General features: G+C 36.0%; 1 protein-coding gene across 1 annotated transcript in view; it reads left to right on the top strand.

The window, feature by feature from the left end:
• Positions 1 to 20595, top strand: part of ASIC5 (acid sensing ion channel subunit family member 5) — a 43055-nt gene that overhangs the window by 17191 nt on the left and 5269 nt on the right. Inside the window, exons 3-8 of the mRNA XM_036887879.2 lie at positions 8002 to 8239; positions 10167 to 10292; positions 12615 to 12764; positions 13711 to 13858; positions 15958 to 16014; positions 18050 to 18218. Of these exons, the coding sequence (XP_036743774.2) occupies positions 8002 to 8239; positions 10167 to 10292; positions 12615 to 12764; positions 13711 to 13858; positions 15958 to 16014; positions 18050 to 18218 (888 nt within the window). The remainder of the gene's footprint in view (positions 1 to 8001; positions 8240 to 10166; positions 10293 to 12614; positions 12765 to 13710; positions 13859 to 15957; positions 16015 to 18049; positions 18219 to 20595) is intronic.

Genomic DNA, 20595 nt, shown 5'->3' with positions numbered 1-20595 from the left:
CTATTGCTAATGTTGACTGTTAGCTCCTCAAAGATCACTAGAAACACTTCTGACTAAGAAAAGCAAGGTTGTTAGATATACTGTGGTTAGCCAAAAAAACACCATGACTTAATAGGTTTCTAACGAAAGGGGAAGTCAAAGGAGCATATTTATAGGGATCTAGAACCTGGGCTGGAGGTTTTAGGACAGGTCTTGCAAGGCTCAAAGCTGGTTAAGGAAGGTATTATATTAGGAACTGATCATGAAAGTTTCTCACCTCTAAAAGAATATAGAAGGTTGTTAACTGTTTTTTGTTCTTCATTTTTGTTTTGTTTTGTGTGTACTCTACCTTGACTGGGAAAGGGTTTAATGTGACTTGTATGACACATTAATGTGTGTCATACAAGAAAAATATGTGAAAGATAACATTAAAATGAAGTGAGAATACAAAATCTGGCACATAAAGGAAGTCCAGAACCATGTACCAGATGGCCCTCTACACTTGCCAAGAGTGGATATACATTTCCATCAATGCTTTCTAGACGTCAGTATAAAGAGAGAACGTTTGTTCAGTTTCAAGATTTATAATATCCAAAATATGAAAGTACTAATCACAATTTGAAGGGAATATAGGGCATTCAAATAAAGAACCACGCATAATGCAAGGCAGAAATTTCTCAGCAAAGTAAGAGAATTACAAAGTAGTTACAGTAGTTAAGGCAAATGAATGACTTCTGCTTTGATTGTCAGGAAAACACTTCAAAAATAATGAAGCATTTATTTAATGAATATTTACCTAACACTCATTCTACTGTAGGCACTTCAAAACATTTTAGGAAAAATAATTTAATCACCAAAATAATATTTTGACATTCCTTTTATTAGCATATATCAATTTTTTTATTAGGTATCATTGATATATCCTCTTATGAAGGTTTCACATGAAGAACAGTGTGGTTATTACATTCACCCATATTATTAAGTCCCCCCACACCCCATTGAAGTCACTGTCCATCAGTGTAGTAAGATGCCACAGAGTCACTACTTGTCTTCTCTGTGCTACACTGTTTTCCTTGTGACCCACGCACACCATGTGTACCAATCATAATACCCTCAATCCCCTTCTCCCTCCCTCCCCACCCATCCTCTCTCATGCCTCCACTTTGGTAACTGCTAGTCTCTTCTTGGAGTCTGTTTGACCCAGGAATTCTACTCCTAGGAATTTGAGTCTATGATGTTTTGTTCCTTCAGTTTTGCATCTTGTTATACTCTACAAATGAGTGAAATCATTCGGTCCTTGTTTTTCTCAGCCTGGCTTATTTCACTGAGCATAATACTTTCTAGATCCATCCACATTGTTGCAAATGGTAGGATATGTTTTCTTCTTATGGCTGAATAATATTCCATTATATATATGTACCACTTCTTTATCCATTCATCTACTGATGGACACTTAGGTTGCTCCCATACTTTGGCTATTGTAAATAGTGCTGTGATAAACATGGGGGTGCATATGTCTTTGTGAATCTGGGATTGTTTTCTTTCAGTAAATTCCTAGGAGTAGAATTCCTGGGTCAAATGGTATTTCTATTTTTAGTTTTTTGATGAACTTCCATATTGCATTCCACAATGTTTGAACTAATTTACATTCCCACCAGCAGTGTAGGAGGGTTCCCCTTTCTCCACAACCTCACCAGCATTTGTTGTTGCTTGTCTTTTGGTTGTTGGCCATCCTAACTGGTGTGAGGTGATTTCTCATTGTTGTTTTAATTTGTATTTCCCTGATAATTAGCTATATGGAGCATCTTTTCATCTGCTTGTTGGCCATCTGAATTTCTTCTTTGGAGAACTGTCTGTTCATATACTCTGCCTATTTTTTAATCAGGTTATTTGTTTTTTGGGTGTTGAGGTGTGTAACTTCATTATATATTTTGGATGTTAATCCCTTGTCAGATAAGTCATTTTCAAATATATTCTACCATAGTGTAGGATGTCTTTTTGTTCTGTTGATCATGTCCTTTGTTGTGCAGAAACTTTTTAGCATGATGTTCTTCATTTTTTATTTTGTTTCCTTTGCCCCAGGAAATGAGTTCAGGAAAAAGTTACTCATGTTTATATTCAAGAGATTTTTGCCTATTTTTCTTCTAAGAGTTTTATGGTTTCATGACTTACATTTAGGTCTTTGATACATTTTGAGTTTACTTTTGTGTATGGGGTTAGACAATAATCCAGTTTCATTCTTTTGCATGTAGCTGTCCAGTTTTGCCAACACCAACTGCTGAAGAGGCTGTCATTTCCCCATTGTATTTCCATAGCTCCTTTATCATATACCAATTGATCATATTTGCTTGGGTTTATATCTGGGCTCTCTAGACTGTTCCATTGGTCTATTGTTCTATTCTTGTGCCAGTACCAAATTGTCTTGATTACTGTGGCTTTGTAGTAGAGCTTGAAGTTGGGGAGCATAATCCTCTCAGCTTTATTCTTCCTTCTCAGGACTGATTTAGCTATTTGGAGTCTTTTCTGGTTCCGTATGTTTTTTTAACTATTTGCTCTAGTTCATTGAAGAATGCTACTAGTATTTTGATAGGAATTGCATTGATTCTGTAGATTGCTTTAGGCAGGATGGCTATTTTGACAATATTAATTCTTCCTATCCATGAGCATGGGATGTATTCCATTTGGTGTCTTCTTTAATTTCTCTCATGAGTGTCTTGTAGTTTTCAGGGTATAGGTCTTTCATGTTCGTGGTTAAGGTTTATTCCGAGGTATTTTATTTTTTTGATGCAATTTTGAATGGAACTGTTTTCCTGATTTCTCTTTCTGCTAGTTCATCATTAGTATATAGGAATGCAAGAGATTTCTGGGTTTTGATTTTGCATCCTGCAACTTTGCTGAATTTAGTTATTAGTTCTAGTAGTTTTGTGGTGGATTCTTTAGCATTTTTTATGTACAATATCATGTCTTCCGCAAACAGAGACAATTTGACTTCGTCCTTACCAATCTGGATGCCTTATATTTCTTTGTGTTGTCTGATGGCTGTAACTAGGACTTCCAGCACTATATTGAATAAAAGTGGGGAGAGTGGGCATCCTTGTCTTGTTCCTGATCTTAAAGGAAAAGCTTTCAGCTTCTCGCTGCTAAGTATGACCATTGGTTGTGGGTATGTCATATATGGCCCTTATTAGGTTGAGGTACTTGCTCTCTATACCCATTTTGTTGAGAGTTTTGAATTAATGTTGAATATTGTCAAATGCTTTTTCAACATCTATTGAGATTATCATGTAGTTTTTGGCCTTTTTGTTGATTTGGTGTCTGATGTTGATGGATTTTCGAATGTTGTACCATCCTTGCATCCCTGGAATAAATCCTTGATAATGATGGATGATTTTTTATGTATTTTTTAATTTAATCTTCTAGCATTTTGTTGAGTATTTCTGCATCTATGTTCATCAAGGATATTGGTCTGTAATTTAATTTTTTTTGTGGTATCTTTGTCTGATTTGGGTGTTAGAGTGATGCTGGCCCCAAAGAATGAGTTTGGAAGCATCCCCTCTTCTTCTAGTTTTTGGAAAACTTTAAAGAGAATGGGTATTAGGTCTTCACTAAATGTTTGATAAAATTCAGCAGTGAAACCATCTAGTCCAGAAGTTTTGTTCTTAGGTAGTTTTTTGATTACCAGTTCAATTTCATTGCTGGTATTTGGTCTGTTCAGATTTTCTGTTTCTTCCTGGGTCAGCCTTGGAAGGTTGTATTTTTCTAGAAAGTTGTCCATTTCTTCTAGGTTATCCAGTTTGTTAGCATATAATTTTTCATAGTATTCTCTAATAATTCTTTGTATTTCTATGCTGTCCATAGTGATTTTTCCTTTCTCATTTCTGATTCTGTTTATGTGTGTAGACTCTCTTTTTTTCTTGATAAGTCTGGCTAAGAGTTTATGTATTTTGTTAATTTTCTCAAAGAACCAGCTCTTGCTTTTATTGATTCTTTCTATTGTTTTATTCTTCTTGATTTTATTTATTTCTGTTCTAATCTTTATTATGTCCCTCCTTCTACTGACTTTGTACCTCATTTGTTCTTCTTTTTCTAGTGTCATTAATTATGAGTTTAGACTGTTCATATGAGACTGTTCTTCTTTCCTGAGATAGGCCTGTATTGCAATATACTTCCTTCTTAGCATGGCCTTCGCTGAGTCCCACAGATTTTGCAGTGTTGAATTATTGTTGTCATTTGTTTCCATATATTGCTTGATCTCTGTTTTTATTTGGTCATTGATCCATTGGTGTTTTAGGAGCATGTTGTTAAGCCTCCATGGGTTTGTGAGCCTTTTTGTTTTCTTTGCATAATTTACTTCTAAGTCATACCTTTGTGGTCTGCGAGGCTGGTTGTTACAATTTCAATCTTTTTGAATTTACTGAGGCTCTTTTTGTGGTCTAGTATATGACCCATTCTTGAAAATGCTCCATGTGCAGTTGAGAAGAATGTGTATTCTGCTGCTTTTGTGTGTAGAGTTTTGTAGATGTCTGTTAGGCCCATCTGTTTTAGTGTGTTGTTCAGTGCCTCTGTGTCCTTACATCTTTCCTTTGGAGTGAGTGGTGTGTTGAAGTCTCCTAAAATGAATGCATTGCGCTCTATTTCTCCCTTCAATTCTGTTAGTATTTATTTCACATATAAAGGTGCTCCTGTGTTGGGTGCATAGATATTTATAATGGTTATATCCTCTTGTTGGACTGACCCCTTTATCATTATGTAATGTCCTCTTTGTCTCTTATTACTTTCTTTGTTTTGAAGTCTATTTTGTCTTATACAAGTACTGCAACTCCTGCTTTTTTCTCCCTATTAGTTGCATGAAATATCTTTTTCCATCACTTCATTTTCAGTCTGTGTATGACTTTGGGTTTGAATTGAGTCTCTTATAGGCAGCATATAGAAAGTTCTTTTTTTATCCATTCAGTCACTCTATGTCTTTTGATTGGTGCATTCAGACCATTTATATTTAAGGTGATTATCAATAGGTATGTACTTATTGCCATTGCAGGCTTTAGATTCGTGGTTACCAAAGGTTCAAGGGTGATGTCTTTACTATCTAACAGTCTAACTTAACTCACTTAATATATTACAAGCAAAATATAAAGTTTTTTTTTTCCCCTCCTTTTTCTTCCTCCTCCATTCTTTATATATTAGGTGTCATATTCTGTACTCTTTGTCTATTCCTTGACTATCTTTGGAGGTAGTTGATTTAATTTTGCATCTGCTTAGAAATTAATTTTTCTACTTTCTTTACTCTGGTTCTATTTCCTCTGGTAACAGCTATTTAGCCTTAGGAACACTTCCATCTATGACAGTCCCTCCAAAATACACTGTAGAGACAGTGTCGAAGGTAAATTCTCTCAGTTTTTGCATATCTGGAAATTGTTTAATCCCTCCATCAAATTTAAATGATAAACTTTCCAGATAGAGCATTCTTGATTAGAGGCTCTTCTGCTTTATTGCATTAAATATATCATGCCACTGCCTTCTAGCCTGTAACATTTCTGTTGATAATTCTGATTATAGCGTGATGGGTTTTCTGTTGTATGTGATCTTTTTTCTCTCTCTGGCTGCTTTTAATAGTCTGTCCTCATCCTTGATCTTTGCCATTTTAATTATTGTATCTCTTGGTGTTGTCCTCCTTGGGTCTCTTGTGTTGGGATATCTGTGAACCTCCATGGCCTGAGACTATCTCCTTCCCCAGAGTTGGGAAACTTTCAGCAATTACCTCCTCAAAGACACTTTCGACTCCTTTTTCTCTCACTTCTTCTTCTGGTACTCCTATAATGTGAATATTGTTTCATTTGGAGTGGTCGCACAGTTCTCTCAATATTCTTTCATTCTTAGAGACCCTGTTTTCTGTCTGTGCCTCAATTTATTTATATTCCTCTTCTCTAATTTCTATTCCATTTACTATCTCCTCCACTATATGTAGTCTGCTTTTAAATCCCTCCATTGTATGTTTCATTTCTGATACTCTATTCTTTAGGGATTAGATCTCCTTCCAGAATTCTTCCGAGTTTTTGAATATTTTTCTGTTCCTCCATGAGTATGTTTATGTTTTTTATTTTATAATCTCTTTCAGGAAGATCGATGAGTTCAGTTACACTTGACACTTTTTCTGTTGTGTGGGACTTTGGTTTGAACCAGGTTCCTTTGATGTTTCATATTTTTATGTGGTACACTCTAGTGCCCAGAAGCTCTACTCTCTGGAGCTTTTCACACTCTAGAGCAATCACAGAGGTTACAGGTGAGCAGCCCTGGTGTCTGCCAGGAAGAAAGAGCTCTTTCCTGCTTCCTGGCTTCAGTGCATGCCTCCACTACCAGGGCCAGTGGGCTGTGCATGCATGAGGAACCTCTATGCTATGCCATTGTAGCTGCTGTAGGCAGGGCTGCCCTCTTGCTGGTCTGAAACAATGGAGGGGCAACAATTTTGCTAGCCAGTGCTGACCAGGAGGAAGGAACAGCAGGCTGAGTATCACAGTGGGGGACCTCAGAGCAGTGTAGCCAGCCAGGGGTATGGAGGGCCTGTAGCTACTGAAAGTTTACAACCTGCTTCACTGAGTGCACTGGGACAATTTTGTCCACCTTTCCTTTCTCCCAAGCAGCAAGCTCTGTGCAATCCTTGCTTCTTCAGCAGCCCTCTCATTGTTGGGATGTCTCTCAGAGTGCTCACCTTTCTTTTGTTTCAGAGTGGCTGGTTGTGGATACCTGTTCTCCAGAAGCAGCTGGAATCTCAGTCTCTCTGGGTATTCTGCCTGTCTTAGCATTCCAACCCCACTAATCTCCAGAGTACAATGTAATGTAGGTTCATGCCCTTAGAGCAGATCTCCAGGACTGGGTGTTCAGCAGTCTTAGGCCTCTTCCTCCTCTCATTGAGCTGGGGTGGGGTAAGGGCTTGGGACCCACCAAATCACGCATTTGGTACTTTTCCCTTTTCTTTGAGGTCTCCTCTTTTCCCCAGATGTAGGCTGTTGCAGCTGCTTTTTCAGGATTAGTTGTATTTGCTATATGTTCATAATATATGTGGTTTTAGCATGAGGCTTCTGTCTCACCTCTCATGCCACCATCTTTAAGCCAATACAGCATATAACAATTTTATAAGTGAAGAAACTGAGTCACAGTAAGATGAAGGCATTTATTAAGTCATATCTTTAAGGGCTTAACTAAGGAAACACAAGCACTGTGAGTGAAACAGAATAAGCCCCTCTAAATCCAGTTGGGGTTGGTAGAGCAGTTTTTGTAAGTCTGCTGCTTCTGTTTTTAAGGGTGGTCCTGAAATCAGCAACATCAGCAGTTAGAATGGAAGATAGATTTGAAGTGATGGAAATTAATACAAACTGTAAATCTGTCTTTTTCACTATCACCAATCTTTACAGTGTAGATGGCCTGTAGGATAAATTAGTACCTTACCAGTTTGCACTATCACCTAAACCAAGATTTGAAGAAGCTGAAGGAGGATATTTCATGGGAGCTGGAGGAGCTACAACCCTGGGTGTTTGCCCATACCAACAAATGGAATCAAGAAATCAACCACAATGTTTGTTAGGGACCTCAGTTCCCTCTGTACAATAAAGTTTAGACTGTAATCAGATATGTACAAGGAAAGAGATATTGGAAAATGCAGTTCCAGCATAGCCACAGGGCACAGTACTAAGCCCTGTGGATGGCAGAGTTGAACCCAAAAAATCTGGCTCCTGATTCTATATTCTTACAGCTACACATTCTTACCCTCTCCTTTTATGCAGGTTCTTGAAAATCCATCAAGATGTATCCAGAACAAGGTCTGAGATATATTCTAGTAAATGAAACTATGTAAGTACAGGCAAATTTCAGAAAATTTTAATTTAGGAATACAATTTGCTTGAATGTAGTATGTATGAGGGACAGTACAGGAGATAAGCTGGATAAACTGACAGGATCCAAATATTTGATCTCTGTCTCTAAGTAAGTTTTTATTATTCTAAATATTGCCTTTATTCTTACTATTAGGTTCCAAACAACTGCTGTAGCCAAATTTGGTGTTGCTTTTTTCTTGTGGAATATTGTATCCAAAGTCCTCCATCTTCAGGAAATCAGTGCAAATTCCACTGGTTCTAAAGAGGTTACTGATTTTCTTACAAGTCACCACAACTTCAGCATTACAGAGTTTGTCAAGAAAAATGGTTTTTATCTCAACAAAAAAACTTTGTTGAAATGTGACTTTTTTGGAAAACCATGTGGCCCACAGGTAATGATTTTATATTTCTAGAAATACCATCAAAATATAATCTACTTGATTGTACTGTTTCACATTGAGATAAAGTTTACTGCAATGGGGAATCTATCTAATTTTGCTCAAAGATTTTATTTCATTAGCTCAGCCTTATGATATTAAAAGATATGGAACATGCATATTTCATTTTTCAAGGAAAAGACAGAGAACAGAACTCTTTGGCTATCTTTGTTGTAGGGTAGTCCATCCAAAGGAAAAACTATTGTAACACAAAAAGATATTTTAATTTTTCCCATTAATCAATAAACAACATATTCCAAGATAGCATTTTTAAAAATCATTAAGCAGCCAGCACTCTGCTTGTTTGCTTTTGGTATCACATTAGAAACAAAGAAAATAAGAATGCTCCAGCATTTGACTATAAAATTTATATATATTTTTTCTAATTACTCATAACATCCTGTTTTTATTTTTTATATTACTATATTTAAGAAGACATACAGGATATATCTGGAACTTATTAGTAAAGGGTTATGTAGGCACTTTGACCCCCTATTTGTTGTATCAACAATTCTGTATCATGTGTTGTTAGGTAATTCCAAGTAAACTTCACAAATGCATGATTCTGGGACACAATTTCTTTTCATTTTGGTAGCCTCCTTAGCACACAGTAAACAGAAAAGATATACTTAAGAGACACCTGAGTGAGATGAAATCCTGCTCTAAACTATTAATTTTTAAAAAAGAAGCTTTTCTTTGCTGCTTTTTACTTACCAGCATTTTAAACTGGTGTAACTCTGAGGAGAAAATATGTTCCCAGCCCAGGGAGAATAACCTTTGAAACCAAAATCATTCAAAGGGAGAAATAAAGTGGGAGAAACCCATTTATTGCCTACAAGCAGTTGTCCAATTCTGCTCACCCATGTCTCTCTTGACCTAGCTACAAAAGGACCCCACTAAACCTCTCTGGTCCACATATGCCGTTGCTCTATACTCCCTCAACTTTTAATCACCTTTTGATATGGAGATGCACTAAGGCCAGGCAAGAGGTTTTGGAATTTTGCAATTTTACCCACAACTGGTCACCAAGAAATTCTGTATTAGTTATGACATTTTCAGTTGCAAATTATAGAAACTCAATTCTGGAAAGCTAAAAAGTAAAAGGAATGCAATGGTTTAATGAGGAAATGTAAGAGTCGGACTGGTTTCAGAAAAAGCTCAAACAAGGGACTCTGCCACCATCATTAAGACTTTGCTTCTCTTTCCATCTCATGACTCAAGTTGGCTTCTTTGTATATGAGTTCCCCCAATGCAGAACCAAGATGGCTGCCGACAATCCTAGCCTCTTGTTGTCATAGGTTGGTCAGCACTGCATATCTGCTTAATAATCCTATGGAAGTTTCTGATTAGCTCTTCTTGGAAAACATCAATTTCTGAACCAATAACTGAGACAAGGGATTGGGGTACTAAGATTGGTCCAGTTTATGTCACATGTACATCTCTGTGGTGAGCGTGGTTGGAGGAAGAGGACCAAAGGAGAAGAGAAATGTGATTGGCTGCCCCACCATGAGCATGCAGTTTGGGGGAGGGATGGCTCCTTAAAGAGAGGATGTTGAGAGAATTCTCCATAGGTAAAAATATTTTTCCATGAATCTTCAGTAGATATAAAACAAATAACTGTTTAAATGTTTTTAAAACATATCTGTTTGTGTATAAAAATGTCTCAATTAGATAATCACTTACAAACTGACATTTGCACGTAACAAAAAATGAAAACTATTATTAATACAAATCAGAATCACCAGATTATATACTTTTTCTGGTAGTTCTGAATTCTCATTTAGACATATGTAATTTTTATTAAAGCTGTAACAATTTAAACTTCAAAAGTGACAAAACTACCAATTGATTGTGCTTTATTTGGTTCATTTTCGTATCGGAGGATTTTGCACATGTCTTCACTGAATATGGAAACTGTTTTACATTCAATCATGGTGAAAATGCTCAAGCAAGGAAAAAAGTGAGTGTCTCTGGAAGAGGCTTAAGCTTGCTCTTCAATGTCAATCAGGTATTGAATTTTCTTAAACCTAGCCAGGGTTTAAGGCAAACCAGAATGGAATGTACAGGGGATTCAAAAGATTTATCAGAATATTTTGCCTTGTCAAATTGTTCCCACAAGTTAGATATTGTTTCTTTTTTTGTTAATTGGGCCTAGAGTCTCCTGGATGCAACTATTGAGTTAGCATTTAAAAGGCAAAGTTTAGAGAAATAAGCTGGATATTTTTAGCTATTCCATTGACTGTCATTATTGTTCATGTCACAAAATAAGGAAGCCAGAAATTTCTAAACTGCTAAGTATATAGCTAATTTACGATGACTCTGTATATTTTTAAAATATTTTAGAAAGATTTTCATGTAAATAAGGCAATATGTTTTGGAAAGAAACCACACATAAACATTTAACAAACCATAGAATCTATAGTCAGAAAAGTGATTTAAAAGTTAATCGTTTCTGTAAAGATTGTTGTGTAAATGGACTTTGCCTAAGCCTAGCTTCTGTAAATTTGTAATGGATTCAGCAAGTCCAATTGTTAGGTCCTAAGTGCAGTGGTGTTACCAAGGCAACTAGTCTAGTTCTCTCCCAAGATGAATTCTCGTGCTCTGTTTTGCACAACTGTTTGTAATACTATGCACTTAGAGATAGTCTACTCCATTATTGTGGTTTTATACATGAAGTTTCTGAAATGCTAATGAATTAAGTATGAAAAATCACACAATAGCAAAGTTGAGAAATAAACCTAGTCTCCCCAAATCCCATCAAACTACCTTATCTCTCAATACAAGTGAATGAGGCCTACTGCTACTTCCAAAAAATTTCTCTTAAGGTGTGCTTCATAACTTCCTTTTGTACCCCATTCAGGATACCTTTCTTTACGTTCAAACACAAGACTCCACAATTCAGTGCGTGTACCCATAGTTGTCACATATTTGATTAATATTTTCAAGTCATTCAAATATGTGCTGTAATGGTTAGTTCAAACATTATGTTATGAATTTTACAAGCCAGAATTTCCCAAATATTTTTAGAATCTAATTAAAATCCACAGTCAATGCAATGTCTCATATGTAAAAGAACACATAAATATTTCTCCAGACTAGCCAGGTAAAGGTTTTCTTAGAGAGTCACAGCAGACTCAGTATAAATACAGTCCTCTAAATAGAGTTATAAAGGAATGTTAAGCATGTTTATTAAATGCAATTAGATATGCATTTGACCCATTCACAGGAAAAATCATTATATTCCAAATGCATCCCTACTCCTTAAAGTCTGAAATTATAACTACAGACAGGTCTCAACTTACAATGGTTTAATTTACAATTTTTTGACATTATGATGGTACAAAAGTGATCCCATTCAGTAGAAATTGTAGTCGGTTTCAAATTTTGATATCTTCCCAGGCTAGCAATGTGTAGTACGATCCTCTCTCACAATGCTGGGCAGTGACAGTGAGCCAGAGCTCTCGTTCAGCCTGCAGTCACCAGGGTAAACAACTGATAAACCTACCACCCCCCACACCCATACCACCATCCAGTTTTTAACTTTCAGTACAGTATTCAATAAATTGTATGAGATATTCAACACTTTATGATAAAACTGGTTTTGTGTTAGATGATTTTGCTCAACTGTAGGCTCATGTAAGTGTTCTGAGCACATTTAAGGTAGGCTAGGCTAAGCTGTGATGTTTGGTAGGTTAGGTGTATGTGTTACAGGCAATTTCAACATATGGTATTTTCAACTCGCGATGGGTTATTGGAACATAATCCCATCATAAATTGAGGAAAATCTGTGTAACAAAGTTATCTGAAGTTTGGCCTTAGAATTCTTCATCTGACATAAGATGTGTAGAAGACCACTGGTGTTCAAGAAATACTACGTCTTCTCTCTCATGGGAAAATGAATTTGAATTTTAAATAAAGCCAGAGATTTTAACTGCGAAAAGAAAAGGACCTTTTCTAAACAATGATTTCCTAAAACAAATGAAGCAAACAAAACAGCCAAAGAGGAAGAAAGTAAAAGGCAACTGGGTGAAGAGAGCCCCAGAGGCCGTCAGACTGACTAGCACGCCTGATGGGTTTGTTCTGTGGTGTTCGTCTGACGTGATGACTGATCTGTGAAAAACAGCTGAGGCCTTGAGATGTGATTCAGTCCTAAAAAACGTCTTAGGTATTTAACTTTTGCAGTTGTTAATATAAAACTGGAATTCATACTGATATGAAAGACTTGACTTTAAGAAAATCAAATGCTGTCATGAGACGATAAAATTAAATGTTACAATTCTGTAGAATTTATACCAATTTGTAATTTGGGAACAATGGATTTTTATTTCAGGAGGAATTCACTGATGACCCAACCCTCGGCTTTGTGGATGCTGGGATCATCTTTGTTATCCACTCACCACATAAGGTGCCGCAGTTTGATGGTTTGGGCTTGTCAGCCCCGGCGGGAATGCACGCACGGTTAGCGATCCGCCAGGTGAAGGTAAATGTTCATGAACTGTAGTGTCTGAGGGAATTAGGTGTGCTGGGGAGTGCATATATACATAAAGGAAACTACTCACTACAAACCCTTATTTCCCATGCCTTTAGAACAAAATGGAATTTCCCTGGAAATGCCATAGTTTCAATTCAGATTCTTTTCCATTACTAGAAAACACATATTTAGTAAAAACAGTGAATTCACATATAAAATACAGTTGAAAGCTGGGAAGCCTCATGAATCCAAAGAAACTTTAAATTTCATGAGAGAGGGAAAGGGTTGTCTGAGGAGACACCTAAGTTTCTGAACTGTGTGTTTTCTCAATGGAATGTTCTGGAAAGAAGAAAAATAAGTGGGAAGAGAAGGAATCTTAGAGTCTGGCATGTCTGGCAGGTTTCCATTTGCCAGCTGCTTCTTCTGAAATTTCCTTAATTAACTTCCTGAATTTCTACCTCCTCTTCACACACTGGGGAGAGAGGGGTAATATTTACTTTTCACAGTTATTATAAAGTTTAAGTGAAATAACAAAAAGAAAGCGCTTACCAGGTTGTTTGACACATAATATGTGCTCAATAGAGGATTTTTTGTGTGACTTGGTTGCTGTTTTGTGGATGGGCTCATTACTATGCTAACATCATTTCCATAAATGACACCGTTTTTCCTTATATGACTTAATTTTTAGAGCAATCAACCTGATTTTATTGACTCACCAGAAGTACAAAGCATTTAGAATATATGTTAAAGGATCACTATTATATTTTACCTTCAGAGATTTTCAGATTAATAAAAGTAGGGAAAATAGGTGAATGTTATCAACTAAAAAAAAGAGAAAAAGAATCAAAGTGCTCTGAGAGAAAAGAAAAAAGTGTATCAGCCTTACTTCTTGGGGTAGAAATGGGTGGATTGATTCAGATAAATCTCTTAAACCAGGTGTTTATTTTATCTTAAGACAGTTCATCAAGAACACCCGTGGGGAGAATGCAACCCTAAGATCAAGCTTCAGAGTTTTAGTACCTACAGCACTTCCGGCTGCTTGAAGGAATGCAAAGCTCAGTACATACAAAAGCACTGTGGATGTTTACCCTTTCTGCTTCCTGGTAAATAGATAATGACAACTTCCCCTTTATTTACTTGTATTTAATTTGGAACATTGAAAGTCAACATGTCATAAAATTGTTTCCTTTCTTGCGCTGTTCTGGAAAGTCATCCACATGACAGTCCAACCTCAGCTGACAGATTTTAAATGATTGAATCATTGAAGAGATTTGTGAAGGGAAAAAAACTGCATTATTAGGGCCATTCCCCAATTCTTATTTTCAAACTGTGACATTGGGTGCTCTCATCTGTCTAAAACCACAGTTTTTCAGTTTGAAAGAAAAATGAGATCATCTATAACAAACTTACTGACCCTCAACATTGCGTTATTGGGAAAGTATTTGTGGCTAGAAAAGTAATTCCAGGTTCCTTGTGCATATAATGTGAAACATTTCCAGAGCGACAGTTGTTTGAGGCACACATTGAATGAGGCCGTAGAGCAGGGTGCGTATGAGTTGGACTCTCACCCAGGCTGCTCATCTCAGCTCTGCAGTTTCTCATCTACATGACCTTGGACTTAACCTCTCTGAACTCCTGTAAAATGGGAAGAATAATAGTGTCCTGCCTGATGGAGCTGTTATAAGGATGAAATGAGTATGTGAGTGATTTTAAAATTGCATGGCACAGAATACATTCTATATACATAAGCACTGGATATTTCTATTCAGATTTCTTTCATCATTCTCCAGAATATTTATGAAGAACTGTAGAATGAATTAAAGGCAAAGCAGGTTGGCTCTTAAGCTTGCCATTGTTCCATCTCTCTCTCTCACACACACACACACACACCCATACACACGACACTACCTCTCACACATAAATATACTGATGCCACCTCTGTCCTTCTAACAATAGTCTCTACTTGGCACACTGGTTCTTAGGAACTTCAGAACTCATCACTTCCTTCTTTCTAAACTCTTATCGGTCTCTGGCCCCTCCAACACTGCCATTCTATAAAACTGCTAGTGCTGGCTCTGATTTATCATTCCTAATTATCTTTCCAAATTTACTGGAAAAAAGGCTGCATTGATAGGTGGAAAATAATGTTTATAATTTTAAAATGCATTACTTCTTCACAAAAGACAGACTGAATAACTAATATGGATCAGAAGCTAGGTAAGATGAGATATAAAACACAAAGCATGCCATTTGCACAAACTTTAGGATGTACAAAGTGCTTTCAGAATAATATCTTATTTGGTCTGATCTTCTAATTACAGATGAAGAAATTGAGATTTACAAACATTAAATGCAAAAGTTAAAGTACCACCACCAACAATTTGTAGAGGTAATCCCCCAGATCAGCTTTTCAGATATCAGTTATTTCCAAAATTTCATTGTTCTTTGTAATGGGATAAATATCTCTGTAAGAAGTAGGGCACCGTTTGGAAAAAAAGAAGATTTTTCTAACTTAATGCTGGAGATGGATTTTTTTCTTTTTTACCTTAAGGTTCAATGACTAAGGCTTCAGAATCAGCCTGGAATTAAACTCACCTCTGATACATATTGATTTTATAATTTGTCTCAGGGTACGCAGCAGGTGTTTAACAATTATGGGCACTTACCTGCCCTATTCTACCCCTGGAAAGTCAGCACCAGCTGTGTATGTGTGTATACACATGTAATATTTAAACCAACGGATAAAGGGAGCAGGACAGAAAGTGAACAGAATGAGTAAAGGCCCCCTAACTGCTTGAGTAAGCCACTTGCTCAACCTTGGTTTACTCATTTGTAATATGATGATTCCCACATCACAGGATTAGGACAAGAACAAATGAGATGATAAATATCAAAGCAATTATAAATGTCAAAGCTACCAACATTTTAAAATTAGTATTCCCACTTAAAAAAATTTTACAATGATATAAACAGATGGGAAGAAATACGGAAATTAACAAAAATATTATCCTTCCTCCTAAAGTATATTTTCAATGGGTAATCATATGTTTTCATACTTTTTTTGCAAAAGAATAAATGTGCAGATGGATGGATAGATGAATGGGTGGATGGGTGGATGGGTGGATGAATGTAAGAAAGGTATTTTTGTCATTACATCTCTATCTCATAAATGTGAAGTATATTAAGCCTTACTGTTTTTAAGGAAATGGGATAGAGTGTGACCTACAAAAGTTTTACAACTGCGTCTCCCCTATACTTGGTAAGTAGCTTAACTGATTTTTTTATTTTCAAGATTTGTATGAAACTTTCTCAGAGCAATAAAAGAATTAAGTCACACTATGGATAATCCAAAAAATGAAACAGTGTAGAGGCTATTAGGGGGAGCTTTTTAATGTTCTTAAGAATGGTAGCTTACATAGACATAAACAGTAAAACTAATCAAAAGCACCATCTGATTTCAAGATACGTCCAAATTAAAGCTATGCAGTGACAAAGTAACAGCAAGAGAGTTCTGATTCTTATTTCTGTATTTTATGCTTTTTATAATCAAATTAGCTTTGCTGTTTTTTCAAATTACATGTATAAAGCATGCTTGTTGTGTCTAGCCAAACATTACAGAATAAAAAAGAATCATGTAAAAATCAGTAGAAGTTGCCTCACTCTGAAAATTACAGACACTGTTTAAATAACCTTTCATTCCCTCATTTTATTACTTTATTATGCATACATTATATATAAATGCATATAAAATTGCATAAATTATTCATTTACATAAATAGAATCACAAACATACATTCTGTATTTACTGGAGACAATTTCTTATTAAGCAGCAATTTTTTTGCTTACATATCCTTATCTTAACTGCAAACAGTGTTGACACTCTAATATGTTACCCCATATATATAGTTTCCAGTATGCTCTCCACATATATAATTTCATATTTATGACTCTATGTATTGATTGTTCTATTAAAATGAAATCATATTATAGACCCTTCTCTGAAGCTTACTTTTCTAACCCAGTGGAAGCATCCCAAGGACCACAGGAATAGATTGAACAGGTTCTTTAAATGGTTGTAAAATCTTTCACATGATGGGAATGGGGAGAAGGGGTCTAAATGTCAAAGCTACTAACATTTTAAAATTAGTATTCCCACTTTGACATCTTTCTGCCAACTTACAGACTGCATATGCAGAAGTACATTAGTGACCAATGGAGCTCAAGTTAGGTTGCCAAATTTCCTTTCACCTCCTATCCCAGACAGGGAGAGGAGGGGAAGTTTGGGAAAACAAATCATGAATGCAGTTCTTCCGAGAGTGTTGTAGAATAATGGGGTCAGAAGAGTGTGTGTATGGTGGGGGAGGAGTGTGTGAGAGAGAGTGTGTATGTGAGCATGTGTGTTGGTGTGAGTGTAGGGACAGAGTGGTGGTTATTACCAGTAATCTTAAGGAACTAGAGGACGCATACAAAAGTTATGCCCGGAAGGAATAGCAATGTTGGAGTATGGAATACAAGCCCAAAGGTGGTCATTAATCAGGGGATTTTAGTGAACAAAGGATTCACAAGAATGAAGAGTATAAGGAACAAAGCCACAGGAAAAACAGGGACTAGAATATCTACCATGAGGCAGGAGAGAACCTGGGCACTGGGAGGTGGTCTAGAGAAAAGCTAAAGACAAACACTATCTCCTGTAGAGGCTTTTTCCCAACATATTTGCACGGACAGTCTGGCTGTTCTGCAGGGAACACGAAAGGCCAGAGGATGGGGAATCTTCGTGGCTGATATAGAAGTCACTAGGTCCACAGAAAGAAGATTCTCTAAATACCTACCAGACTATTTCATAGAGTAATTAAGTTGAGACAAGCCCAAGGATAAGTTGAGTTTAAATTTGAGTCATTGGCTTTCAGGATTTTTTTGCATTTGAAAATTTCTCTCAAAGTGACACAAGGTCACACAAAAAACTTTGCATCGCATCTTTCTCCTCTCCAAATGTCTGATATTTTATGGAAATAAACCCCGAGACTTTCTGAAAAGAATTTATTTCTAACAAAGATCTGAATCCAGTGACTCAATGAATTCAAGGATAATAGTTCCCATGCTTTATATTCCATCTCTTTTGCTGTATTTATTCTGTAATATAAAAAACATAAACAGCATTTGTTAAGTCATGATAGATCTTCTCAGCCAATTTTTTTTGGTATTGAAAGTGAAATGATGAAATTTTAAGAAGCTCTGTCCTCCCCGTTATGAAATAGTCCTCTTCTCTGAATGTCCTGTCCTGATTTTCATTTCAGACCACATTGAAGTTAAGGGATTTTGTACAATGGGAACACATAATTCTAGCTGTCCTGTTGCTTGTGAAGAAACAGAATACCCTGCTACTATTTCTTACTCCACTTTTCCAAGTCAAAAAGCTTTGAAATATCTTTCCAAGAAGTTAAATCAAAGCCAAGAATATATCAGGTAATCTTTTTAGTCTAGTAAATTATTTGTAATTAACATAAATATGTTCTTCACTCAAAACTTTCAAAACCTCAGGAAATGAAATTCTGATCCATCAAAGCAGGCAATGGCTTAGGTCACTTAGCTAACAACGAAAGCCTAGAATTTTAAAGGTAGATTCTAAGATCATGTCTTCCAATCCCTTAATTTAATTGTGTGAAAAGTAAAGTGAAGCCTGCTTGAATAATATGTTTATGATATTACCTTTACTGGCCCACTTGGGGAAAATAATAATGCTAATTAATATCAGTTAACACTTTAAAATATGAAAATTCCTTACTTGTATATTACACAGTCTGAGTCTTTGAATAAATGTATAAGGTAGATGGATCAGAAATTATTCTTCTCATTTTACAGATGAGGAAAGTGAAGCAAACTGTATTTCAAGTATCTATTAGAAGACAGTAGGTGGCACAGAAAGAATTTATGCCCAGGACCTTTGACTCTGGTCTCCATATATTTTCCACAGAGACACATAATTCCAATTTTCATTAAGAATTAGATTAAATCCCTTTCTGCTATACCATGCTGCCTTTTAGAAGTTACAAATCAAACTACATAAAGAACTCTGTATTTTAAAATCAGGGAGCAACCTTAACATTTCTTGAGTTTTCATTTATATTTTCAACTTGAGGACCTGAAACAGCAGTGTGGTTCATTGGTGTTTGTGCTTACATCTATTATAATAAAAATAAATTAACTGATTAAAATATGATTTATGTTTGCACAGCCAAGTACCTCACTTTTTTTTTTTACTCATATTTATATTTTGATTCTAGTTTTGATTCCAGTTTTAGCCTGATATTTATTTTCATGAACTAAAACAATTTTCTCCCTATGTAAATAAATGCCTATACAGTGAAGTGATCCTTAACAAATCAGGAAGAAAAGTTATTTTCATCAAGACAGGAAATATAGGGTATGATTTCAAACATTCAGCAGATAAAAAGACAGAAAGCTAGAAAATTTGGAATTTTATCTTGCTAACACTCCTGTTTTCAGTACAGATAACTCTTTGTATTCTAGTTTAATATGGGAAACTGACTGATTTATGCCTGCTATACTTAAATATGAATGAATATTCATACTTATTCCTAAAGATGAGTGAAACACTTTGTGTGACTTTTAGCTGGTAAAGATTTCCCGAGTTTCATGGAGAGGATGTTGCCATGATTTTGGAGACATATTGGAGAATCAGAAAAGAAACCCATGTATAAACAAGACGATCCTAGGAAACATTTTGTTATCTAAACTTAGGTTATTATAAATAGCTGTCCAATTAATGTTCATGTAATTGACATATGGGGACCTTACACGGTTATAAAGAATAGAGGTTGTTCCGGGAGGACTAAGGCAAGGAGCTGAACAAGTGTAGCTGCTCTCAGGGCTGCCCAGTTCCTAGATAGCACCAGGGGTTAGAAGTCACACATAGAATTAAGAACCTCGTTGGCGCATGGATACCAGAAATCAAAGAACAGCAGAAAACACAAAATGCAGTTTACAGGAAAACAGATGTGAAAACCTCAGCAGCAAAAAGATTTTTAAAACAAAGCGACCCCTACTTTAATCATGAAGTTGGTATGTGTTCTTCCAGGGGCATAAACCAGCCCCAGGCTATGACCAAGCCAGGGCCTCAGGTGGCAGCTGCTGAATGCCTTTAAGCTTATCTTACCCCAAGCAGGCAGTGGGGAAATGCAGCTAAGGGTAAATTGTGCCTGAATTTAAGTCAATTTAATTAGTAAAAGGTGTGAAGTTTTCTAAATTTTACAAAGCTGATTGCTTTATGTAAAACCAATTAATTTCCCTTAATACAGCATACAGTACTTAAGCACCTGGGAGCATTTCTTTAGTATTTTGTGAATGCAAGAAACACTCAGTTTTTATCTCCTTACCCTTATTAAGATCCAGACTTTATTTTATAATTGTACCTCACCTTATATAAATAAATATTCTTTAACTTAAATCCTGAGTAATTTTACTGTTACCATAAGGCATAGATTCAGTAAAAGCCAAATTACTATGCAAGCCGAGTGCCTAAGAGAAGTATATCACAATATTTTCGTTGGGAGTGACTTCATGTTCTTGCAAAAACACAGGTGGATAATGCTCGGAAATGACTATGAGTTTGCGGCTTGTAATGGATTTTAACTGGAAGTTAAACATTATTATCAATGTACATGCAAGTTAGGAGCACAGTCGGGGACAAAAAGATTTCAGTATTACTAAAATTTCTTGACTCCCAAGACAACTTTATGATTTCCTTCACTTTGTCAACTGTTTTATTATTTGCAAATATTACAATATACCCTGACAATCTACTTAAATATTGTACATTTTC

The sequence above is a fragment of the Manis pentadactyla genome, chromosome 1 (genome assembly GCF_030020395.1).
Source record: "Manis pentadactyla isolate mManPen7 chromosome 1, mManPen7.hap1, whole genome shotgun sequence".
NCBI classification, from domain to species: Eukaryota; Metazoa; Chordata; class Mammalia; order Pholidota; family Manidae; genus Manis; species Manis pentadactyla.
Note: the sequence above shows the minus strand (reverse complement) of the source record. Positions and strands in the feature narration are given on the sequence as shown.